The 18,541-nt window shown below is 38.2% G+C and overlaps 3 protein-coding genes across 3 annotated transcripts; 2 read left to right on the plus strand and 1 right to left on the minus strand.

Moving 5' to 3' along the window:
* Window positions 1–1,329: 1,329 nt before the first annotated feature.
* Window positions 1,330–6,344, plus strand: ENP (Phototropic-responsive NPH3 family protein). Its single transcript, XM_077366889.1, has 4 exons — window positions 1,330–1,461; window positions 2,451–2,520; window positions 3,734–4,912; window positions 5,626–6,344. Exons 1-4 carry the CDS (start codon window positions 1,400–1,402, stop codon window positions 6,121–6,123), a joined length of 1,809 nt encoding a protein of 602 aa, XP_077223004.1. The 5' UTR covers window positions 1,330–1,399; the 3' UTR covers window positions 6,124–6,344.
* A 1,942-nt stretch (window positions 6,345–8,286) lies between these two features.
* PLMT (phospholipid N-methyltransferase) lies at window positions 8,287–13,366 on the plus strand. Its single transcript, XM_077366225.1, has 2 exons — window positions 8,287–8,634; window positions 12,894–13,366. The coding sequence occupies exons 1-2, from the start codon at window positions 8,393–8,395 to the stop codon at window positions 13,141–13,143; spliced, it is 492 nt and encodes a 163-aa protein (XP_077222340.1). The 5' UTR covers window positions 8,287–8,392; the 3' UTR covers window positions 13,144–13,366.
* A 386-nt stretch (window positions 13,367–13,752) lies between these two features.
* Window positions 13,753–18,033, minus strand: PNSB1 (NDH-dependent cyclic electron flow 1). Its single transcript, XM_077366224.1, has 6 exons — window positions 17,363–18,033; window positions 16,275–16,465; window positions 15,888–16,145; window positions 14,551–14,656; window positions 14,321–14,406; window positions 13,753–14,105 (listed from the first exon to the last, which is right to left on the minus strand). The coding sequence occupies exons 1-6, from the start codon at window positions 17,957–17,959 to the stop codon at window positions 13,940–13,942; spliced, it is 1,404 nt and encodes a 467-aa protein (XP_077222339.1). The 5' UTR covers window positions 17,960–18,033; the 3' UTR covers window positions 13,753–13,939.
* Between the last annotated feature and the right edge of the window lie 508 nt (window positions 18,034–18,541).

Here is an 18,541-nt window from a genome sequence, read left to right on the forward strand (position 1 = left end):
TAGGAAAGAAATAGATCCTTAATTGAAATTTAGAAGCTCGTATAATATTAAGGGATTTGCTAGCGTCCATCGCAGAAGGCTTTTCGCGGATGATCTGTTGCATTTGACAACAACCACAGAATGAATGAAGACAAAATCTGCTAAAAGTGAGCCTCTGTGGCTGCTGTCAGATGCAACAGACCATCCGCGAAATGCCTTCTGCGATGGACGCTAGCAAATCCCTAATATTAAATGCGCTTTTTTGTGTTTCCCATCAGCTACATCCCTCCAATCTCCAGAGATTTCCATAATATGCATTTCCTCTATAGATCAGAGGGCTGGGATCATCCTGTAGAAATGATTATTTGGGCACAAGCTATTTACGTTATGGCCCATCACATGAACTGTTTGGATCATCCTATAGTCTGGTTCTTCGTACAGTACTTTGTCAAAAGAAAAAAAAACACCCTACTATAATGATAAATTCGCACGCCTTCTAGATAATTCACACCCCTGTAAAGGACGGTGTGCAGCAGACTTTAGCGCTTTTTAACGTTTAAGGCGTCGCAAATTATCCTACACGGGGTGCGAATTTATCATTGCTCTATAAAAAAAATTCATCTTATTATAAGCAAGGTTTTAAATTTCAGTTTCGGTACCTATTTCGGACCCCACCGAAATCCGAAATTTTGGTATTAAGCTTCGAAATTTGGGACTGAAATTCCGAAATTTCTGCCGAAATTTTGGAACATTTTTTTTTTTTTTTTTTAATGCCATTTTCTCGAAATTTCCGAAATTACTGAAATTTCGGACCGAAATTCCGAAATTTGGTATTTCGCGAAATATCAAATTTCGGTCGAAATTTAAAACCATGATTATAAGGGTGTCCATGTAATTTCACAGGCGGACAACAATTTCCTAAAATAGCCTTGCTGAGTACTGTTGACTTATCCCCCAAGATAAACTGACGAAGTTACGAAACCCATTTTCAGACAAGGGTATTACCGTAGATTAAAAGATTGAACGAGGGTATTCTCGTCCATTTCCAAGTTCAACGTGCTATAATAAGAAAAAATGCCTTAAAGTCCCTGGGCCCCACTCTCTCAACAGTCCTCTCCTTCCCCCCTACACTCTGTTCTGAAACTTGCAGAAGAGAGAGAAAGAGAGAACTCTTCTTTCTCTCTCTAAGCTGAGATTAAATAGAAATTTCAGGGAAAAAAAGGGAGAAAAATTTACCTACTTCAGTGCCCTATTTTTTTCGAGAAAGTGAGGGAAAAAATAAAAAGACTCAAAAGCCTAAACCCATTTCAGGAGTGAGAAAAGTGGTTCAGTTGGACATTCTTCTTTCTAGGGTTGAGAGAGAGAGAGAGAGTTTTTGCAATCTAGGGTTTGGTTTTTTTTTTTTTTATTGTTTTTTGAGATGAAGTTTATGAAGCTGGGATCAAAGCCAGATATGTTTGAAGCTGATGGGAATAATATCAGGTGAGCGCTTAATTTTCTTTGGCTACTGATATTGGCACTACCATGTTTTGATAATTGTACTCACTCAAAGGATTTTATGGTTCCCAAAAAGCTCTCAAAAGACAAACTGAGTTCGTGCACTTATCAAAACATGGTAGTGCCAGTATCAGTCTCGTTTTCTTTTACTCATTCTTTTCTTTTCTGTTTGGAGTTTTTTGGGTTTGGATGCTATGATACTTCCTCTTCTTTCAATTTGTTTCCTTTGGGATTTTTTTTTTTTTTTTTTTTTACTTGTGTACTTTTTTCCCTCATTTTTTGTTTTTCCCTAATAGTAATTTGTCTTTGTTCTGAGCTCTTGTTGGAATATAGTTAAAAATGAAAAAATTATGGTTGGCATTTTTTATTTTCTGTCCTATTGTTTTGGGTTTTCTTTCTCTTAATTTTGTTTGTATTGCTGTGGTTGTCAGTTTATGGCTGGTAAGTGAAGATTGTATCTTCCTTTCACTTCATTTTCTTTGGTATATTTGTTGAAGTGCGATTTTCAATGGTTTTTGGGCATTCTTGTACAGAAAATGAAGTTATGTTTTGGATCTGTTCAGATCCCTTCCATCTTTATCTCTTTCTTTGTTTTGCTGTCTTTGGATCTCCTCTGCTAATCAAGATATGAATTGAGTATTGGGGTCTGCCTTAATTTTTTGGGGCATATGCCCATGCAGTGGCTGAATATATTTTATTTGCCTCTTAAATGCATGATTGGGTTGTCTATTTGATTTTTTTTACTGGAATGATGAACTGTAATTTAATTTTAAGATGATGTGAATTACATTTTCAAAATACCATTACTTTTGCAATGATAGTTGTTTTGTTTCTCAGATGATAGAAATTACTTCTACACAATGGCCAGTGGCTGATATTTTTTCCATCTAATAATTTAAGTTGTAGGTCAGGCTATCCATCATACTAAATTTTTAATTGTACTAAGGCTCAACATTTACTTACTCATAATGCAGGTATGAGGCTTCTGACCTGGCTACGGATATCATTATAAATGTTGGAGAAGTTAAATTTTATCTACACAAGGTATTTTATCTGCATTTATCGGCATACAATCGATTGATCATTTTTAGGAGGATTATTGCAAGGCTGTTCACAATATCTCTTTGATCAATTTCTGTACCTTTTCTTAGAAGTTTAGAACAGACAACGTACGCTTCTTAATAATTTTTTTACCAATAAATCCTTCTTTTTATTTGAGATAGGGTGCTATAGTAGTTTATCTATCAGTACAAGTGTAGGATACTAGAGGTTAACCAGTCAACTTTATCATAAAGAGTTCTTTTTTATCCGTAGTTGTGGGAAATGGGAAATTTAACTGAACAAGGACATATCTGGTCACATCTAGATTATCAACATGTTTTAACCGCTGCCCGTTATGCCAGATATATTCTTATTTTTCATGTATTTTTCTAATGTTTACATACTTTTAAGGTTTTGTAAGTTACTATATCCAAGTTGTGGGCAGATTTCTAAACTGGTTCAATAAGGAAGTCTACCCATTTTGTCAACCTCTTTCCAAATTTACATATGACCTCTCCCCCCACATACACACACACACACCCACCCACACCCACACCCCAGCCCAACCCAGAGGACAAAAAAATGGTGGCTAGTCATGGAATAACTAAAGTTTGATTTAAAAAAAAAACTAAAGTTCTATTGACAGTGCTTTTCCTTGTTACTTGTTTGATTCATTAATCTTTTCAAGTCTTGATTTCATGTGGCCACCTTGAGGATGCATTCCACTGTCGAGTTAGAAAAACCTTGGAGTAAGTAGGTTTTGTTTGGTTTATCTCGTCTTCGTTACTTGTTTTAATTTGTTTATCCATGCAACTCACAAATTTATATGACACCATTATGTTCCCTGATTTTCTGCGACCATCTTGGTGCCTCATGGTTTTGTGACCGATGTTCCAATGTCAAAGGTTCTCTATGGTGTTGTCAGACACTTTAGTATGTTTTAAAAAAACCAGACCAGTTAGTGCTTGACTGAATACAAAATTTGAACAGATTAGAAATTGGCTAAAGGAAATAATTATGACGTAATAAGTAATGAACAAGTCAGCAGTATTAAAGATCATAAAGAAAGGAAAATGATATATTCGACTCCCCACCCCTCCCCCCCCCCCCCCCCCCCCCGCACACACACACACACCCTTTTTTTCACTTGGGACAGCTCCCTCTAGTGTAAAAGACCTGTGTAACAAAGCTGTGGAAACATGATCTGTGTGTGCAGTTCCCTCTGTTATCCAAGAGTAACCTCTTGCAGAAGTTGGTTCTAAAAGCCAATGAGGAAAACACCGATGAAGTACACATGTTTGATTTTCCGGGTGGACCAAAATCCTTCGAGATCTGTGCCAAATTCTGCTATAGTATGACCGTCACCCTCAATGCCTATAACGTTGTTGCTGCTCGATGTGCGGCTGAATATCTTGAGATGACTGAGGACGTTGATAGAGGAAATTTAATTTTTAAAATCGAGGTGTTTTTAAACTCCGGCGTGTTCCGCAGCTGGAAAGATTCCATCATAGTTCTTCAGACGGCAAAGTCACTGTTACCCTGGTCTGAGGATCTTAAGGTGGTTGGTAGATGCATCGAGTCCATTGCTTCAAAAACATCTGTTGACCCTTCAAACGTCAATTGGTCTTATACCTATAACAGGAAATTAGCGCCGGCAGACCAGACAGTTGAGAATGGGGCAAAGTGCCAACATAAATTGCAGTCTGTAATTCCCAAGGATTGGTGGGTAGAGGATATATGTGAGCTGGAAATAGATATCTATAAAAGAGTGATGGTTGCTTTGAAATCCAGGGGAAGAATGTCTGGTGAAGTGATTGGGGAGGCCCTCCATGCTTATGCTATTCGATGGTTGCCAAATTCCGTCGATTCCCTGGTTTCTGATGACTACACCCGGAGAAATCGGGCTTTAGTCGAAACAATCATTTGGCTACTCCCATCGGAAAAGGGTGCTAATTCATGTAGTTTTTTACTGAAATTATTGAAATTTTCCATAACGATAGGAGTGGGTAATGTTCCAAGGGAAGAGCTGGTGAAGAGGATTAGTTTTCAGCTGGATGAAGCATCGGTAAACTATCTACTGATTCCTGCACAGGCTCCGGACAAAACTATTTATGATGTGAATATAGTGCAAAGCATTGTCAGTCGGTTTATGATGCAAGATCGGAATCCTAAAGATTCTGATTATGTTGAAAGAATTGAAAAGAGTGCAGAGAATTTCATTTTAGGGCACTGTTCTTCGATTAATGTGGGCAAACTGGTGGATGGTTATCTTGCTGAAATTGCCCGAGACCCAAATCTTCCCTTGTCCGACTTCAACAAACTGTCAGAATTGATTCCTGAGTCAGCACGGCCTATTCATGATGGGTTATACAAGGCCATCGATATCTACTTGAAGGTAAGATTTTTGGGTATTATTTTACTTAAATTATTGCATGCATCTTGAAACAATTATTCCCATGTTTAGCTGTATTTCCATGTTAAGAATTTTCTCATGCCCAATACCATCTTGTTATTTTTTTTAAATTCATTTTTCTAAAGAACATAGATCTTCATCTGTTGATATGATAATACATGGATTAATATTTCTATTAGTTTGTTGGTTTTGGGAAATTCCCTTTTCAAAACTGGAGGTATTTCAGTAGTTTCACTTACCAATCCATTGGTGGGGAAATTCAATAGATCGAGGAATTGAAGCTATTGCGGTCGAGCAATCTATATCCCATTCAAAGATGTTACGTGTTCGGATCCTTATTAGGAGTACTGGTTCTTAACATACTTTTCTATAACTGAGGGATTTCAAGGATATCATTATGCCACTGTGCTGTGTAACTAACAAAATTTTTCAAATGTATAGGTATTTAAATTAATACTTTCAATACTCTTATTTTGTTATTTTACTAGCATTCCTGTGATACGAGTGATTCCATGTCCTAAAACCTGTTTTTTTTGCACGCCTTGCATCATCGTTTGGTAACTTTCTATAGCATAACCTTGAATATGGTTAGTGATCCTTTAAGTAGTCTCTCAGGAACGCAAACACGATTTTCTATTCTTTTAGTTTGTTATGGGTTGAATGGTATTATTATTATTGTTATTATTATTATTCAGGAGCATCCAGGTTTGACAAAAGCAGAAAGGAAGAAGATAAGCAGTCTGATGGACGTCAAGAAACTCTCGTTGGACGCATCCATGCATGCAGCCCAAAATGAGAGACTACCACTTCGCGTTGTAGTTCAACTCCTCTTTTTTGAGCAGTTGAGAGTAATCGCTGCAAATAACGATTCGCGTGGGAGTTCACAGTCAATAACAAATACAGGCGATTGGGAGGAAAACAAATCACTGAAAAAACAGATAATTCATATGAAAATTGGCGGTGATGATTGCCGGAGAAATGGAGAGAAGGAAAAGAAGGGTAGAAGCAGAGGTGGGTTTTTGCTGCCATCTCGGTCGAGGAGAATTTTCGATAAGTTGTGGCTTGGCAAGGGGCAAGGAGAGAACAGGAGTTCTGAAACCTCTGAGGGTTGTCAAAGTCCTACTTCTATGAATCCAGGGGAAGAAAAGTCTTCTGGTTCTTCTTTAAGGCACAGGAGGCATTCCATTTCATAGAAAAAATTTGGGATGTAAAGGGTGTACTGAAGTGTAAAAATGGGAATTTTTTGTTCAGGTGATGGGTAGATGTAACTGTGAAAGTATCTAAAGGTTCCTGCAGAGTAGGTTGTAATTAGGAGAGCCAAAGAAGATGAAGGGTGATGATGATGATGTATGTAATGCTGGTGTACCATGATCAATCTAGTTCCACTTTAGATATATATATTTTTCTTGTGAAATTCCATTTAGATTTAGGCAACCAGGCCTTTCATTTCTTCCTCTCATGGTTCAGGAATTTTTCTTCATGGTTTTCCAAACATTCACAAAAAACGCATTTTTCAAGGTTTGTAAACCCTTTTTAGGTAGATACTATTTCAGCATGTGAAGGAGCTGAGTCTTATGTCAGTGAGGAACATGTGAAGTGGGTTGATTAGTCAAAAATCTCAGGTTAAGAGTCCGCGTTGCACTCTAATATAAAAATGAAAAATAGTAACATGATGATCACAGTTCGTAGAAGTGCACAATATACAAATCATGTGCTCTCATGTGGACTCATATTATCCAAGTACATGGGTATTGATGCTATTCTTGGTTGTTGGATTTTTAAAGCATCATCCCTTGTGTACTTTGCATTGGGGTCTCTTTGGATACCACTAAAAATTATTTCCACCTTATATGCATATGGTTTTAATGTTATTAATTATTTGCTTATTGAGTTATTAACACTATGTATGTCTCTTTGGGTGCCCTTTTAATATAAGATTATCTACAAGTACTATTAGGATTTAGGAAGATAACTCCCCTCTGTAGGATGATACACCCCCCTTTTAATGTGAATTGTGGGCGGACTTTAACGGTTTTTGACATCAAATCACTTTAAAAGAGGGGTGTATTATCCTACCGGGGGGTGGTTGATCATCTCCTGTACTATTATTGCATGTCTCTTTGGAAACTCATATTGTTGATGTTTATAGTAAGAAAATACAAAGAAGGGAAATGATATACCCACCCCCCCCCCCCTGATGGATAAAATCCCCCCATAACGTTTTTCGTTAGGTTTTGAAGGCAAAAGAAAAACGTTAAAGGGGTGAATTTATTCTAAAGCAGTGAACCACTCTCACAGAAACTGTTAAAGGGGGGATTTTATCCGTTGGGGGGGGGGGGGGGGATGGGGATATCAGCGCCCACAGAGAATTCGTTTGGCCAAAAATAGATGGACCAAATGTTGGGACCCGGATAGAACTCACCCTTAAAAGTCACTTTTCCGATGTGGGATCTTTGCTTTCGCTTGGAACTCCCAACAATCTCACCCTCCTTGTGGGAGCAATGTGGGAACTAAGAGCTTCCACCCATGATTTTTCTCCCTCTTCGAGAGCAAACTGGAGTTACCCGCCCTGGCTATGATACCACTTGTTGGTATCCGGGTTGAACTCACCCTTAAAAGCTAGCCGTTAAGCAGAAGGGTGCTCAAGTCCTTATAAGCCCTTCCACATTCATTCAATTTTTTTTATGTGCGATCTTTGCTTTCGCGTGGAACTCCCAACCACACTAACTCTTTCAAGAAAAATCAATCAATTAGGAGAATCTTGTAGATCCAAGCAATTACTCTCCATTTCAACAGACCTATAGCAGACTGAAAGTTAATAGAATTTAAGATAGAAAAATGTTGGAATCTGTTTCCCTCGGGAGGTTGTATTCTATTCTGATTCTGTCTCGATTTAAGGAAAAATTAACTGAATGAAATTTTTATTAGATTTTTTTTAGTGTTTTTTTTTTCTATTCCGTTTCCGGAGGAATAAATAGGGAGAAGTTACTATGGGTGGCCGTATAAACCCATGTTTTTCAAAAAAGTACAGCACGGCCCAATCCATAGTATGATCCGAACCGTCCATTTGTTCGGCTGTAAACAGGTTGCACCCCAAAAAAATCATATCCATAGGATGATCCTAACCTTATGATCTGTATAGGGACTGCACGGCTCTGATCATTCTTTAGATCCGAGGGATAGGATCATCCTATGGGTATGATTTTTGGGCACAACCTATTTATTGTGGCCGAACAATTGGACCGGTTGGATCATCCTATGGAGTGGGCCGTACCATAATTTTTGAAAAATACAGGTTTATACGGCCACCCATCGAATAATTTGTCAAATAGGATACCAATTCTGATTCCTGATTCCTGATTACAAAAACGGTTCTCGATAAACCCATATCCTCCTTTGTTTTCCTGATTCTATTTGGTAAGTGGCAACTTTCCCTTTGAAACGGTTTGGAAAAGATAGAGAATGAGTGCTCTTGTATGCATTGCTCTGCTGCTTCCCTTCCCCTTCTACTACTTACTATGGACATTTCCTCAATCATGGGTAGATTTTTGTGGAAAGGGAAGAGACCCATCTCATTTGATGGCTCAAATCTCCCATCTCATGAAGATTTTGCAGCTTTTGGCTCTGTTCTCAGTCTCGCACTTTTGTTGGCCCCCTTGGTATTGCTGGGTTCTTTTCATCTTTGGCCAGTTCCTCAACTTCAAGTGAGTTTTTTTCTTTATTGGGTTTTGATTTCTCTCTCTGTCTACTTTCATTTTTACCTTGGTATTGGATTTATCTTATTGGGTTTTCTTCATGTTATGCTATTGAATGTTTTATTTTTATGTTGTGGTATCTATTTTCTTGTTTTTTCTTTCTTTTTTCTTTTTTTTTTTGAATGGTGAAAAATCTTACTAAGAAGAGAAAAGGGACATTAGCCCCAACAACCTAGATGGTTGAGAATGAAAGAAGATAAAAGAGAAGAATACAAAAGAACCCTTAGAGAGGGAGGATCACCTTAGTACAAATAAACCGCGGAGACTTAATCATGTCCTCAAATACTCTAGTATTTCCCTCCTTCTAGAGGACCCATAAAGTGCCCAAAAGGATCACATTGTAAAGGGTCTTACCCTTGGCTCGCCAAGGAACCTTAAACCGACGGTTTAGTAATTCGATCAGTCTAGCTGGGAAGACCCATGCCACACCAAATCTAAACAAGATTCTGCTTCAAATTTCTCTTACCAGCCTACAGTGGAGAAACATATGGTCCACTGACTCGCTTGACTCCACATAGAGTGCATAATGGTCTACTTTTGGCAGTTTTTGATCCGCAAGTAGTCCATTGTCAAGATTCTATCAAAGAAAGTTGTCCATCCAAAAGCACAAACTCTAAGAGGTGCTGGATGCCCCACGCTCTGGAGAGAAACAGTGGTCCAAGGGAGGGGATTAGATGATGATAGAATGACTTGACGTTGAACTCCCCAGATGAGCCTAGGTCCAAACCCTTTTATCTTTGCTAGTCTTTTTGATGTAGCAAGCCTCTCATATCACCACTAATTTTGCCATACCCTCCAGTTCCCTGTTGAACTAATTTTGCCATACCCTCCAGTTCCCTGTTGAAAAAGTTCCTCCAGAAATTTAACTTCCAATACCTTGCCTTACACCCACTGTAAGCATTCCTGCACCAACACCTTCTTATCACCACCACCGAGAGTAAGTATGGAAGCATATCCTTAAACAGATCGTCTTGAGTCTCTTGACACCACTTGTCATGCCAAAAAATAATTTTTCACCCATATGTCCCCTATATCTTATCCCCTCCATCAACTTCTGCTTTTGCTGCAAATTATCTCTCCAAACTGTCACTCCACTAAATATGAACATGTCTCAGATAGCCATTTACTCGAAGCACTCCCATACTTGCTTTCTATAACCCTTGCCCATAAGTGATGACTTCCTCCTATCTCCATAGCTATTTTCCGAGTAATGCCTGGTTAATGCCTTTTTAGCCTTTAAATTCTGACTCCTCTGGCCCTAATAGGCCTGCAGACCTCCTCCCAATTGACCAGATGGAATTAACATTTCTCATCAGTTCCTCCTCATAAGATTCTTCTCTCAATTTGCTATATTCTTTTGATGACACTTTTAGGTAGGGGTGCAACTTGGGTTGGGTTGAAGCCAACCTGAACCCAACCCATCTAAACTGTGAACCCGAACCCGACCCACTCTTAACCTGATGAAGGCTAACTCGACCCAACCCGACAAATTAATATCTTCACCCGTACCAGATTTCCCAATTCGGGTCTGGTTGAATCGGGTTATTGTGGATATCTTTCCCCTTTAGGTTTTTATGTTCTAAAAAAACAAAACAGAAAAATCGTAAAAAATAATAATTTAATGTCGGGTTTTGACGCGGGTTGGGTCAACGCGACTCAAACACAACCCAACCCAACCCAACCCGTGATTTTTTCGGGCTGAACCCAACCCAAGTTGCACCCCTACTCATAGGGCATTTGAACGCTGGTAATTGATAATCGATTTTTTTTTGTTTTATTGTTGGACTTCTTATTTTATTGTTGGCTTATATTATGAGGTGGGTTCTTTCATCTGGGTCCCAAGAGAAAATATTGTTGAGAAATCCGCAGGCAAAATCTGATCTGATGGTGTACAAGCAAACAAAAAGGTTTAAATAAAAGCAAACCACAAGTTGAACACCGAGATTTTAAATGGTTCATCGTTCGTCCTAGATGCCTACAACTGCGGGCGAGAACACGATCTTCAACCATGAGAAAACAAATAACATGGATTACATGCTGATTAACCTGCAAACGCACAAACCACAACCCTTCCCTTGTCCTCTCAACCAAGATTGTACATGAAGTAACCCGAGAAAAACCCAAGAGGAACCCCAAAAAAAAAACCCAAGATCTCTCTCTCTCTCTCTCTCTCTCTCTCTCTCTCTCTCTCTCTCTCTCTCTCTCTCTCTCAAGCCCCACGCACCTCTATGCAGCCACCACACCCTTTCTCATCAAAGAAAAATGGGTTTTATACCTAGGTTTTACTAAAACCTAAATAATTTTTGTTTCCCAGAAATACTGATAACCTAGTCTAATTCGACTATGTAAGAGTCATGGGAAAACAATACAACTTCCAACAATCTCCACCTTGGCTTGTTTCCAATGCACCTGAAGATTTTTCGTTTATGTTGCCAACGGTCTGTTGTCGCCGCAACCCCCCATTGGCCTTCCAAAGCACCTGCTACACTCAATCAAATCATCCGATCCAAACCTGCTACATATTACCCCAGTCTAGTCTTAAAACCTTTACTTGAAACATCCTTTCTCTCAACCACAATAACTCCCACAGCATGTTATTACCCTACCATCAGACCGTGCAATTACAGTCCACCTTCTTGGACCACGCAACCTCTAATTCTTTAATCCGTCCTATATCCCTGCTCTACACCCTTTTAACCAGTCCTATACCTTCCCTAAACCAACTATTACCCAGTTGTAACGTCCAAATACTCATTACAGTCAACTGTAAACCTATTACAATCCACATAAAAGGCCTGCACTGTTTTCCTACCAGCTACCTAAATCATTTCCCAACCTCCCAGCCTTCAAATAAATCCAGATGTATTATTTATCATAGAACTGTCATATTTCACCTATTTTCTCAAATCTGTCCTCCTTATTAAATGAGTAATGGCAGTGAAACCAAGAGTATGACCGAACAGGGAACCAAACAAATGGGTTCTTGCCACAACATCATAAGTGGCGTAAGCCAGCCCTTTGGTTTAGGAAAATCAATAAAAAGTAGATTTTTTTGCATACATGGCACACTCTCATTGTTGGTCTCTCCGATTGGTCTTACTCTCTGTTACTATATCATTTTCCTTATTAAATTTGTCACAGCTGTTCCTAATTTCCCATTCGTAAACTACCTAAGCTTGCTTCCATAACCCTTACCTATTCCATAGTCTAATTCACCTAAATATGAAACCAAGACCTAAAGATAGCCCTTTCCTTGACTATCCTACATCAGTTTGTATCAGACCTATCTAGCTAGTTGTCTTCCTTTCCATCCCGAATCAATTTAGTGCAAAGCCAAGGTTCAGATGGCTACTTGAAGTAGCAGGATTTTCAAGGGAAGATCTGAGCCAACGGATCGTTTTAGATGTGCCACAAAAAGTATTAGATTATTGCCATATTTGTATGGAAGTAATGGTGAATAAGAATGTATTGACTAGATAGATGCAATGGAGCAATATTGTGTATCAGATGAGCGGAGAATAAACATTTCCATGGTGACATTGGTCGGGCGTGAGGAGTGGTCAATGAAGCAGGAGAATTAACAACACACGAGAGAAACCACCAATTACCCTTTGGGGGAAGAGGTGAAGAACCAATTCAAGAAGAAATCTTTGCCGAGGGCCCTATATAGGGAGACTGTAGACCAAAAGAATCACCAGATTCTTCATTTTGTAAAAATGTGTGCTGTCTTCTAAATGATAACACCCAATCTTCACTTGATGACTTCACACACTGGCAATTTGAACCTTTCACTTTCTAAATTTTAGGAAAAACAATCCACTAAGCTATTTATCTCTCTTGTATAAAGCTTGGTCAGTCTAAAGGCTTGCTAGTCAGTGAAGGTTTTTTTCTTTTTTTGGAGAAAAGTTTCTAGATACTGAAGTGGAACTATGGATGTCTCTTTTTTGCTTCTGAATGATTTTTCACATATTATGGCTTCTTAATTGTTGTATATCCGACCTTACTACATCAAAATTAAGGTATTCCTTGCAAGTTGGAAACAACTGATTCTTGCAGTGAGGAATTTTTTGTCATGCCTTGCTGCATTCTAACTATTGCACTGATGAAATCCATTGAGGTTTACATGCCCGTTCCTGTTATTTCTGGTTATTAAGCTACATTTTTTTAGCGTTTTGCATGACAGATACTAAAAATAGTCCAAACTCCAGGGTGTATCAGTTGCTCGGTGAGTCGGGTACTTACTATGGCGTACGCTTTGGAAAGGATATTCCTTGGGTAACAGAATTCCCTTTTGGGTACATAAAGGATCCCCAGTATGTCGGAAGCATAATGAGCGTTGTTGCCTGCTTATGTTGGGTTTCCTTTGGATATGTATTCCTATGGGTGCTTGGCTATTTATTCATGATGCTGATAGAGTCCAATGAAAATCCGGCTACTCGTGCTAAGCCATTGTGCTGAATTTGCTGCTCCAAAGAGATGAATATATCTGATATCGACCAAGGTTCTTTTTAGAATTAGAACTTCTTTTTGAAGTTAGCCCAGTTCATCATGGGCTGCTGTTTCTTTTTATTGTTTACTTGCTGCTTTTTCTTGACATCCATCTTTGTGATTTAATGATTTCTCTTAATTTTAATTTTGATATCAAGTTGAGTTTAGAATTTCAACTTAGAATGGTTGGTCATTTACTTGAATGTATTACCCATTAGTTCATGTTTGGCAAACCATGAAAAAAAATCCGTGGAATATTTCTTTAATCAGTGTGAAAGAGGGACATAGAGGGCTGGTAAGAGAGAGAGATTTGAGAGGTTAGAATGTGGGATGAGTAAGGAGGGCATGAGATGGGGCTAAAAATGAGAAAAAATCCCTTTTAGAATAGTTTTTTTCACAAGTGGGCTGGATTTGTCAGCTACTTGGACAGCTGATCTCACTTCAAAGCCAAATTTTCCTCTGCGACAAAAATGGCCCATTATATATGTTGTAAGTAACCTCTGAGTATGTCAAGCTGGAGCAGATTTAGGCTCCTGGCTAGTTGGGTATTGATTCCAAATGTTAGAACAATGATGCTACTGATTTTAGAGTTTTTTGCAACAATTTGACTCCTGTTCATTACAATCTTCAAAGTTATCTGAACTGCAAATTACAATCCAGAGCAATGGATTTGGAATTTTGTTGTTTATTTTTAATGGAATTTACAATATAATCAGCCCAGTATAGTTTTAAAAATAAAATAATAATCGAAGTACTTCTTCCCCCTCTAAGCAAGAACTGCAGACACCTCGAAAATACGTGCTGCATTGTTGACAGTTTCAATGTCGATATCTATCAACTTTCCTGTCTTGGATGACACAATTACACATCTCTTTTCTTCTGCATCGGGAACAAATAGTCTCCCCTTCTCTTTAGAACAAAACAATGCAATGCTGCAGAAACAACAGCATAAACATCAATTCCACTTCCTCAGTATTTGATCGTTTAGTAAAAAAAAGTTATGAAAATTCAGATTTAATTCCTCTAAACATGTTCTACAAAAATTCTATCATAAAGAAAGGATGTGGGTAAGAACAGATAGAACAAGTGTTGTTAGAGACTGCTATTCCTAAATAAAAAAAACTGTTGTTAGAGATTAAACTGTGACCTTGGTTTATCACGTGCATTTGCAAGTTGTATCGCCGCTGTGTTTGTGGCTATGACTCCGAGTGAGTCGTTGATAAGAGCTGCAAGCTGAAGCAAGGAAGAACCAATGTTCAGTATCAGAGCTCAGAGGCAAAGCTTGTTTTTGCTCAACAGTGACTTAGTGATACATATTAGAAACGAGTTCTGGATGATATACAGGGGCAAGTTCAGTTTTTCTAAAAGAAGAATAACCTGGCCAGGAGTGGTGATGAACACAACACTGGAATCTTCTCCAACTACTTCCTCCACATCTTCCCTCTCTTTCTCATGTGGAATGACAAAGACAGGCTTTGCACCCCTGTTTCCATTAACAAAACGAATCCATCATATATGAAATGCAACCTCTTGTTGACTTCAATCAACATATAACTTAGGGCTGGGCCTGTAGCTCAACTGGTAAAAGAGGCTTAGTGCCTCAACCTTGAGGTTGTAGATTCAACCCCAGCTTATCTACCAAAAAATCAGGATAAAACTTGCAGAAAAAAGCATTCGAGGACACTGAGACAAAACATGACTGCATGAATTCTGATCAGATTTACAGACTGTATCTTCTTTGTCTTAGTAGTATGGAGTATGGACATACAAGACAGATTATAATAATATCACTATCATTCTAGCTCCAGCATGTCTTTTTTATTAAGGAAAGCTCTACTCTATTTCAAGTTTTCAACATAGTTTGATAAGTGCATTAATGTTAGGGGTGTTCATTATTCGGTTTTAACCGAATAATTGATTCGGTCAGTTCGGTTTGATTTTTTGCTAATTCGGTTCGGTTTCGGTTTTTATTTTTGGTTAATTCGGTTATTCGGTTTCGGTTATCTCGGGAAAAAATTTTGGTTAACCGAATAACTGAAATTAACCAAAAATAAACATTATTTTTTCAAAAAATTGTGTATGGGCACTCCGTAGGATGATCCAAACCGTCCATTTGATTGATCACAACTTCAATAGGTTGTGCCTAAAACACCGTTTCGATAGATTGATCATAGCCCTCCGATCAAACCATCCAAATAGATTTTTTTTGTCTTTTTCTATCACTATTCGGTTATAACAGAATAGCCGAATTTTTAATCGGTTCGGTTTTGATTAATTTCGGTTATCAAATTTAGGTTATAACCAATTGAACACCCCTAATTAATGTTGATAAACTTTTCAGCATTTTGATAATTATATGTGTGAGTTGGCTTTTAAATACAATGTAAATGATATGGGTTTTTTTATTTCATCTAGTGATGGGGGGACACCTTGTCCCCCATTATCCTAGTGTATGGATTATTTATTTATTTATTTTGAAAATATTGTATGGATTATCTATATCAATAAAGTTACCATTTTTCAAAAAAAAAAAAAAAAGATATGGATTTTGGTTGATGAGATTGAATCATATGTCAAAATTAATTTGAATTTGATCTCATCAGTTTTGGATGACTCTGATGTATCAAACTATTTCATGATGTACTCAACAAAACTGGTCATTGCTACCATTGATTTTTCTCACTAACTTCTTATTTTAGGTTCTGTTTTCATACCTTAGTGCCTTTGCTATTTCAGCCCATATTTGTATTGGTAACAAACTATCAGTATCCCCCTTGGACTGCATCGAAGCCGCGGAATCAGACTTTATCCCATGAATAACAATAAATTTCCCTTTCTCTGCACCAGACTGCTTGTATTTCGCCTCTACAAAATCCTTCAGCTTCCTCGAGATTGACACTCTAAGCGGTTGCAGAGGCTGCCTTGGAACTTTACGGGCTGGTCGGCCTAGCCAATCAACCATTTGATGGTACCTACCACAGAAAATTACACAGAATTAAGCCATGGAATCTGAAATCTGGTTCCATCACCATAGTTATACAAAGGTAGAGAAAGAAAGAGACTAGAAACCAGATCATAAGTTTTGGATGAACAGTTCTTACATGTTATATCCACCTTCTGAGAGATTCGTTCCTGGGGGTGTAAATGTTTCAGATAACAGTAGTCCTGCACCTGCTGCATTTACATTTGGGTAGACATAGCTAACTCTATCGCGGGCTGTCGTCATAAATAAAAAAGAAGCGTGCCCAAGTCCTGCTAGTTTGGTTGATAAGATCATATCATAGTACCTACCCTGCCAAAAACCACAAAGTCCATGAATTCCAGCTCATAGTTACTGGAAACTTTCCAGCAGTTGGATGGGAAGTTCACTTCCTTGGAAACTCGCCTCAGAAGCTAAGTTCTTCTCGCTTACCAAAGTTAGGGGAAGCATGCTTAACAAACGCTTCTTATATGTTTCCTCTTAATTAAGAACATGCTGCCTATTTAGGTAATTATTTCTTCCTAAAAGAATTCATTTTCTCCTTTTTATAATGCTGAAGGGGATCATTTTTTTTTTTTAAAAAGAGTGCATTTAAAACTTCAAAGCTCGTCTTACGTTTTAAATGAAAAATTATCTGGATCTTTTCCCAAAAACTTAACATTAAATATACATAAATAAAACATGTGAAATTATAAATTCCTAAAAATTGTAATTCTAATTAATCAAGAAGTCTGCTTTTTTATTTGTAATCCTTACCTATATTAACCTTTCCTTCCTAACCTATTACAGTCTTGCTCTTTTTATGTACTCTTGTTTGCTACCAATGAGGTTTAGCACATGCTTTACGCTGACTTTCAATGACGCTTCCAACATGTCTTCTCTTTATTTTCTTTAAAACTTTTTGGTTCCCATATTTTTTCTTTTTTAAATCTCTGATTTCCTGCTTTCGCTTCTCACACTCGCTTCCCACTCTGGCAACTATGTTCCAGCTGCTAAATTGTGGATAGTTTCTTCTTCATTTCCTTGTTCCTCACAAGGGTTCACAACATTTTGATATTTCATTAGGGCTCTGTTTCTTTCGACATAAAATGGGCGTACAACAAATTTTATGAGTGAAAAAATGGGCATAAAATTTGTTTTACACCCATTTTACACAAAAAGAAACAGAGCCAAAGTACTGTATATCCAAATAGAGGAAGAAAAACCAACCTTCAGAACTCCAATCATGTCAGTATATTCAGCTGGTTCTGGAAATTGATCATCTAGGTCATACACATCTGCCCACCTTACATTCTTATTCAGTTCATATGTTTGTTTTCCCCTCTCAGAAGCAAGCACATCCACCTGAACTCCAGGATACCTGTCTTTGATCAATTGAATTGCAGGAAAAAATAGCAAATTTTCATAGACACCACCCGAAACGACACAGCAACATCGTCGAACATCCCCTCGCACTTTCAGTCCCAATGAAGCAATTTCCACAGTATATCCCATTGGAAACTTAAGGAATCCATATGGATTATTCGGATTATCGGGCGGCCTCGGATCTTCGTCTTGCTTTCCTTCTGAAAAAAGGGACCCATATTCCATTTCGGGATCGTCCCCGTAGTCGAAAGGGTCAAGCCATTGGTTCTTTTTCTTGACATTTGTTGTTACAGTTGGTCTACTGTAACAAAGAGATTTTTCTGATGGGTTTAAGAAGAGTTTTGTGAAATGGGTTGAAGGAATTGAAGGTTGGGGGATGAGGTAAAGGTGGGATGAGAGAAAAGGAGAGGATGATTTGGGTAGAAGAGGAGTTGCAGCCATGGAAGGATTTGGGGTTGTCTTATTTTCTTGAGTTTTTGGTTTTGATGTTTGTTATTGGGAATGCAAGTAGACGTTGGATTTTGAATGTGTGGAAGAAAGTTGGATAAAGTAGCTTCTCTCATTCCTGGCCCTTATTTCCCACAGAAAGTCCAAATACACCTGGTTTGGATTTTTCTCAATGGATAATGATATTTCTACCCCCCTTTCTCATCATTCCCATCCCTTTTTGTTTGTCTACTGTACAAAATAAAGTCATCTTCAGGATAAGACAAATTAAAAGGGTGGTAGTGTAGTATTTTTTGGGAAAGACAAACAAAAGGTGGTGGAAATGCTAGAAGAGGTGGTGGAAATATCATTTCCCTTTCTCCAAGACCAAAATAGAACTATTTTTTGTTTGTAAAAAATGGAGGGGCTGGGCGCCCTTTCACCTAATTTTTGCAAGGGCGCCCCTGGGTTCAGCATACCTCAGCGGAACCCTATCCTAAAAGAGTGTTGATAGATCAAGAACCTAGGATCATCCAATGAGTGTGCTAAATGAAATTTCGCCAGTATTCTGGTTACTGATCAGATCAACGGATCCAA

Source organism: Tasmannia lanceolata, unplaced genomic scaffold, assembly GCF_043159265.1.
Source record: "Tasmannia lanceolata isolate RefF3 unplaced genomic scaffold, GAP_Taslan_0.1 ptg000023l, whole genome shotgun sequence".
NCBI classification, from domain to species: Eukaryota; Viridiplantae; Streptophyta; class Magnoliopsida; order Canellales; family Winteraceae; genus Tasmannia; species Tasmannia lanceolata.

What these genes read in the sequence shown, in the direction of transcription:
- PNSB1 (XM_077366224.1), bottom strand. Translation starts at nt 17,959, where the DNA reads ATGGCTGCAACTCCTCTTCTACCCAAATCATCCTCTCCTTTTCTCTCA. An exon ending in TCAGAAGGTGGATATAACAT is followed by an intron (nt 16,146 to 16,274) that starts GTAAGAACTGTT and finishes TTTCTGTGGTAG; the next exon opens with GTACCATCAAATGGTTGATT. An exon ending in AATGCACGTGATAAACCAAG is followed by an intron (nt 14,106 to 14,320) that starts GTCACAGTTTAA and finishes TTGTTTCTGCAG; the next exon opens with CATTGCATTGTTTTGTTCTA.
- PLMT (XM_077366225.1), top strand. Translation starts at nt 8,393, where the DNA reads ATGAGTGCTCTTGTATGCATTGCTCTGCTGCTTCCCTTCCCCTTCTAC. An exon ending in GGCCAGTTCCTCAACTTCAA is followed by an intron (nt 8,635 to 12,893) that starts GTGAGTTTTTTT and finishes TCCAAACTCCAG; the next exon opens with GGTGTATCAGTTGCTCGGTG.
- ENP (XM_077366889.1), top strand. Translation starts at nt 1,400, where the DNA reads ATGAAGTTTATGAAGCTGGGATCAAAGCCAGATATGTTTGAAGCTGAT. An exon ending in GCTGATGGGAATAATATCAG is followed by an intron (nt 1,462 to 2,450) that starts GTGAGCGCTTAA and finishes CTCATAATGCAG; the next exon opens with GTATGAGGCTTCTGACCTGG. An exon ending in TTAAATTTTATCTACACAAG is followed by an intron (nt 2,521 to 3,733) that starts GTATTTTATCTG and finishes CTGTGTGTGCAG; the next exon opens with TTCCCTCTGTTATCCAAGAG.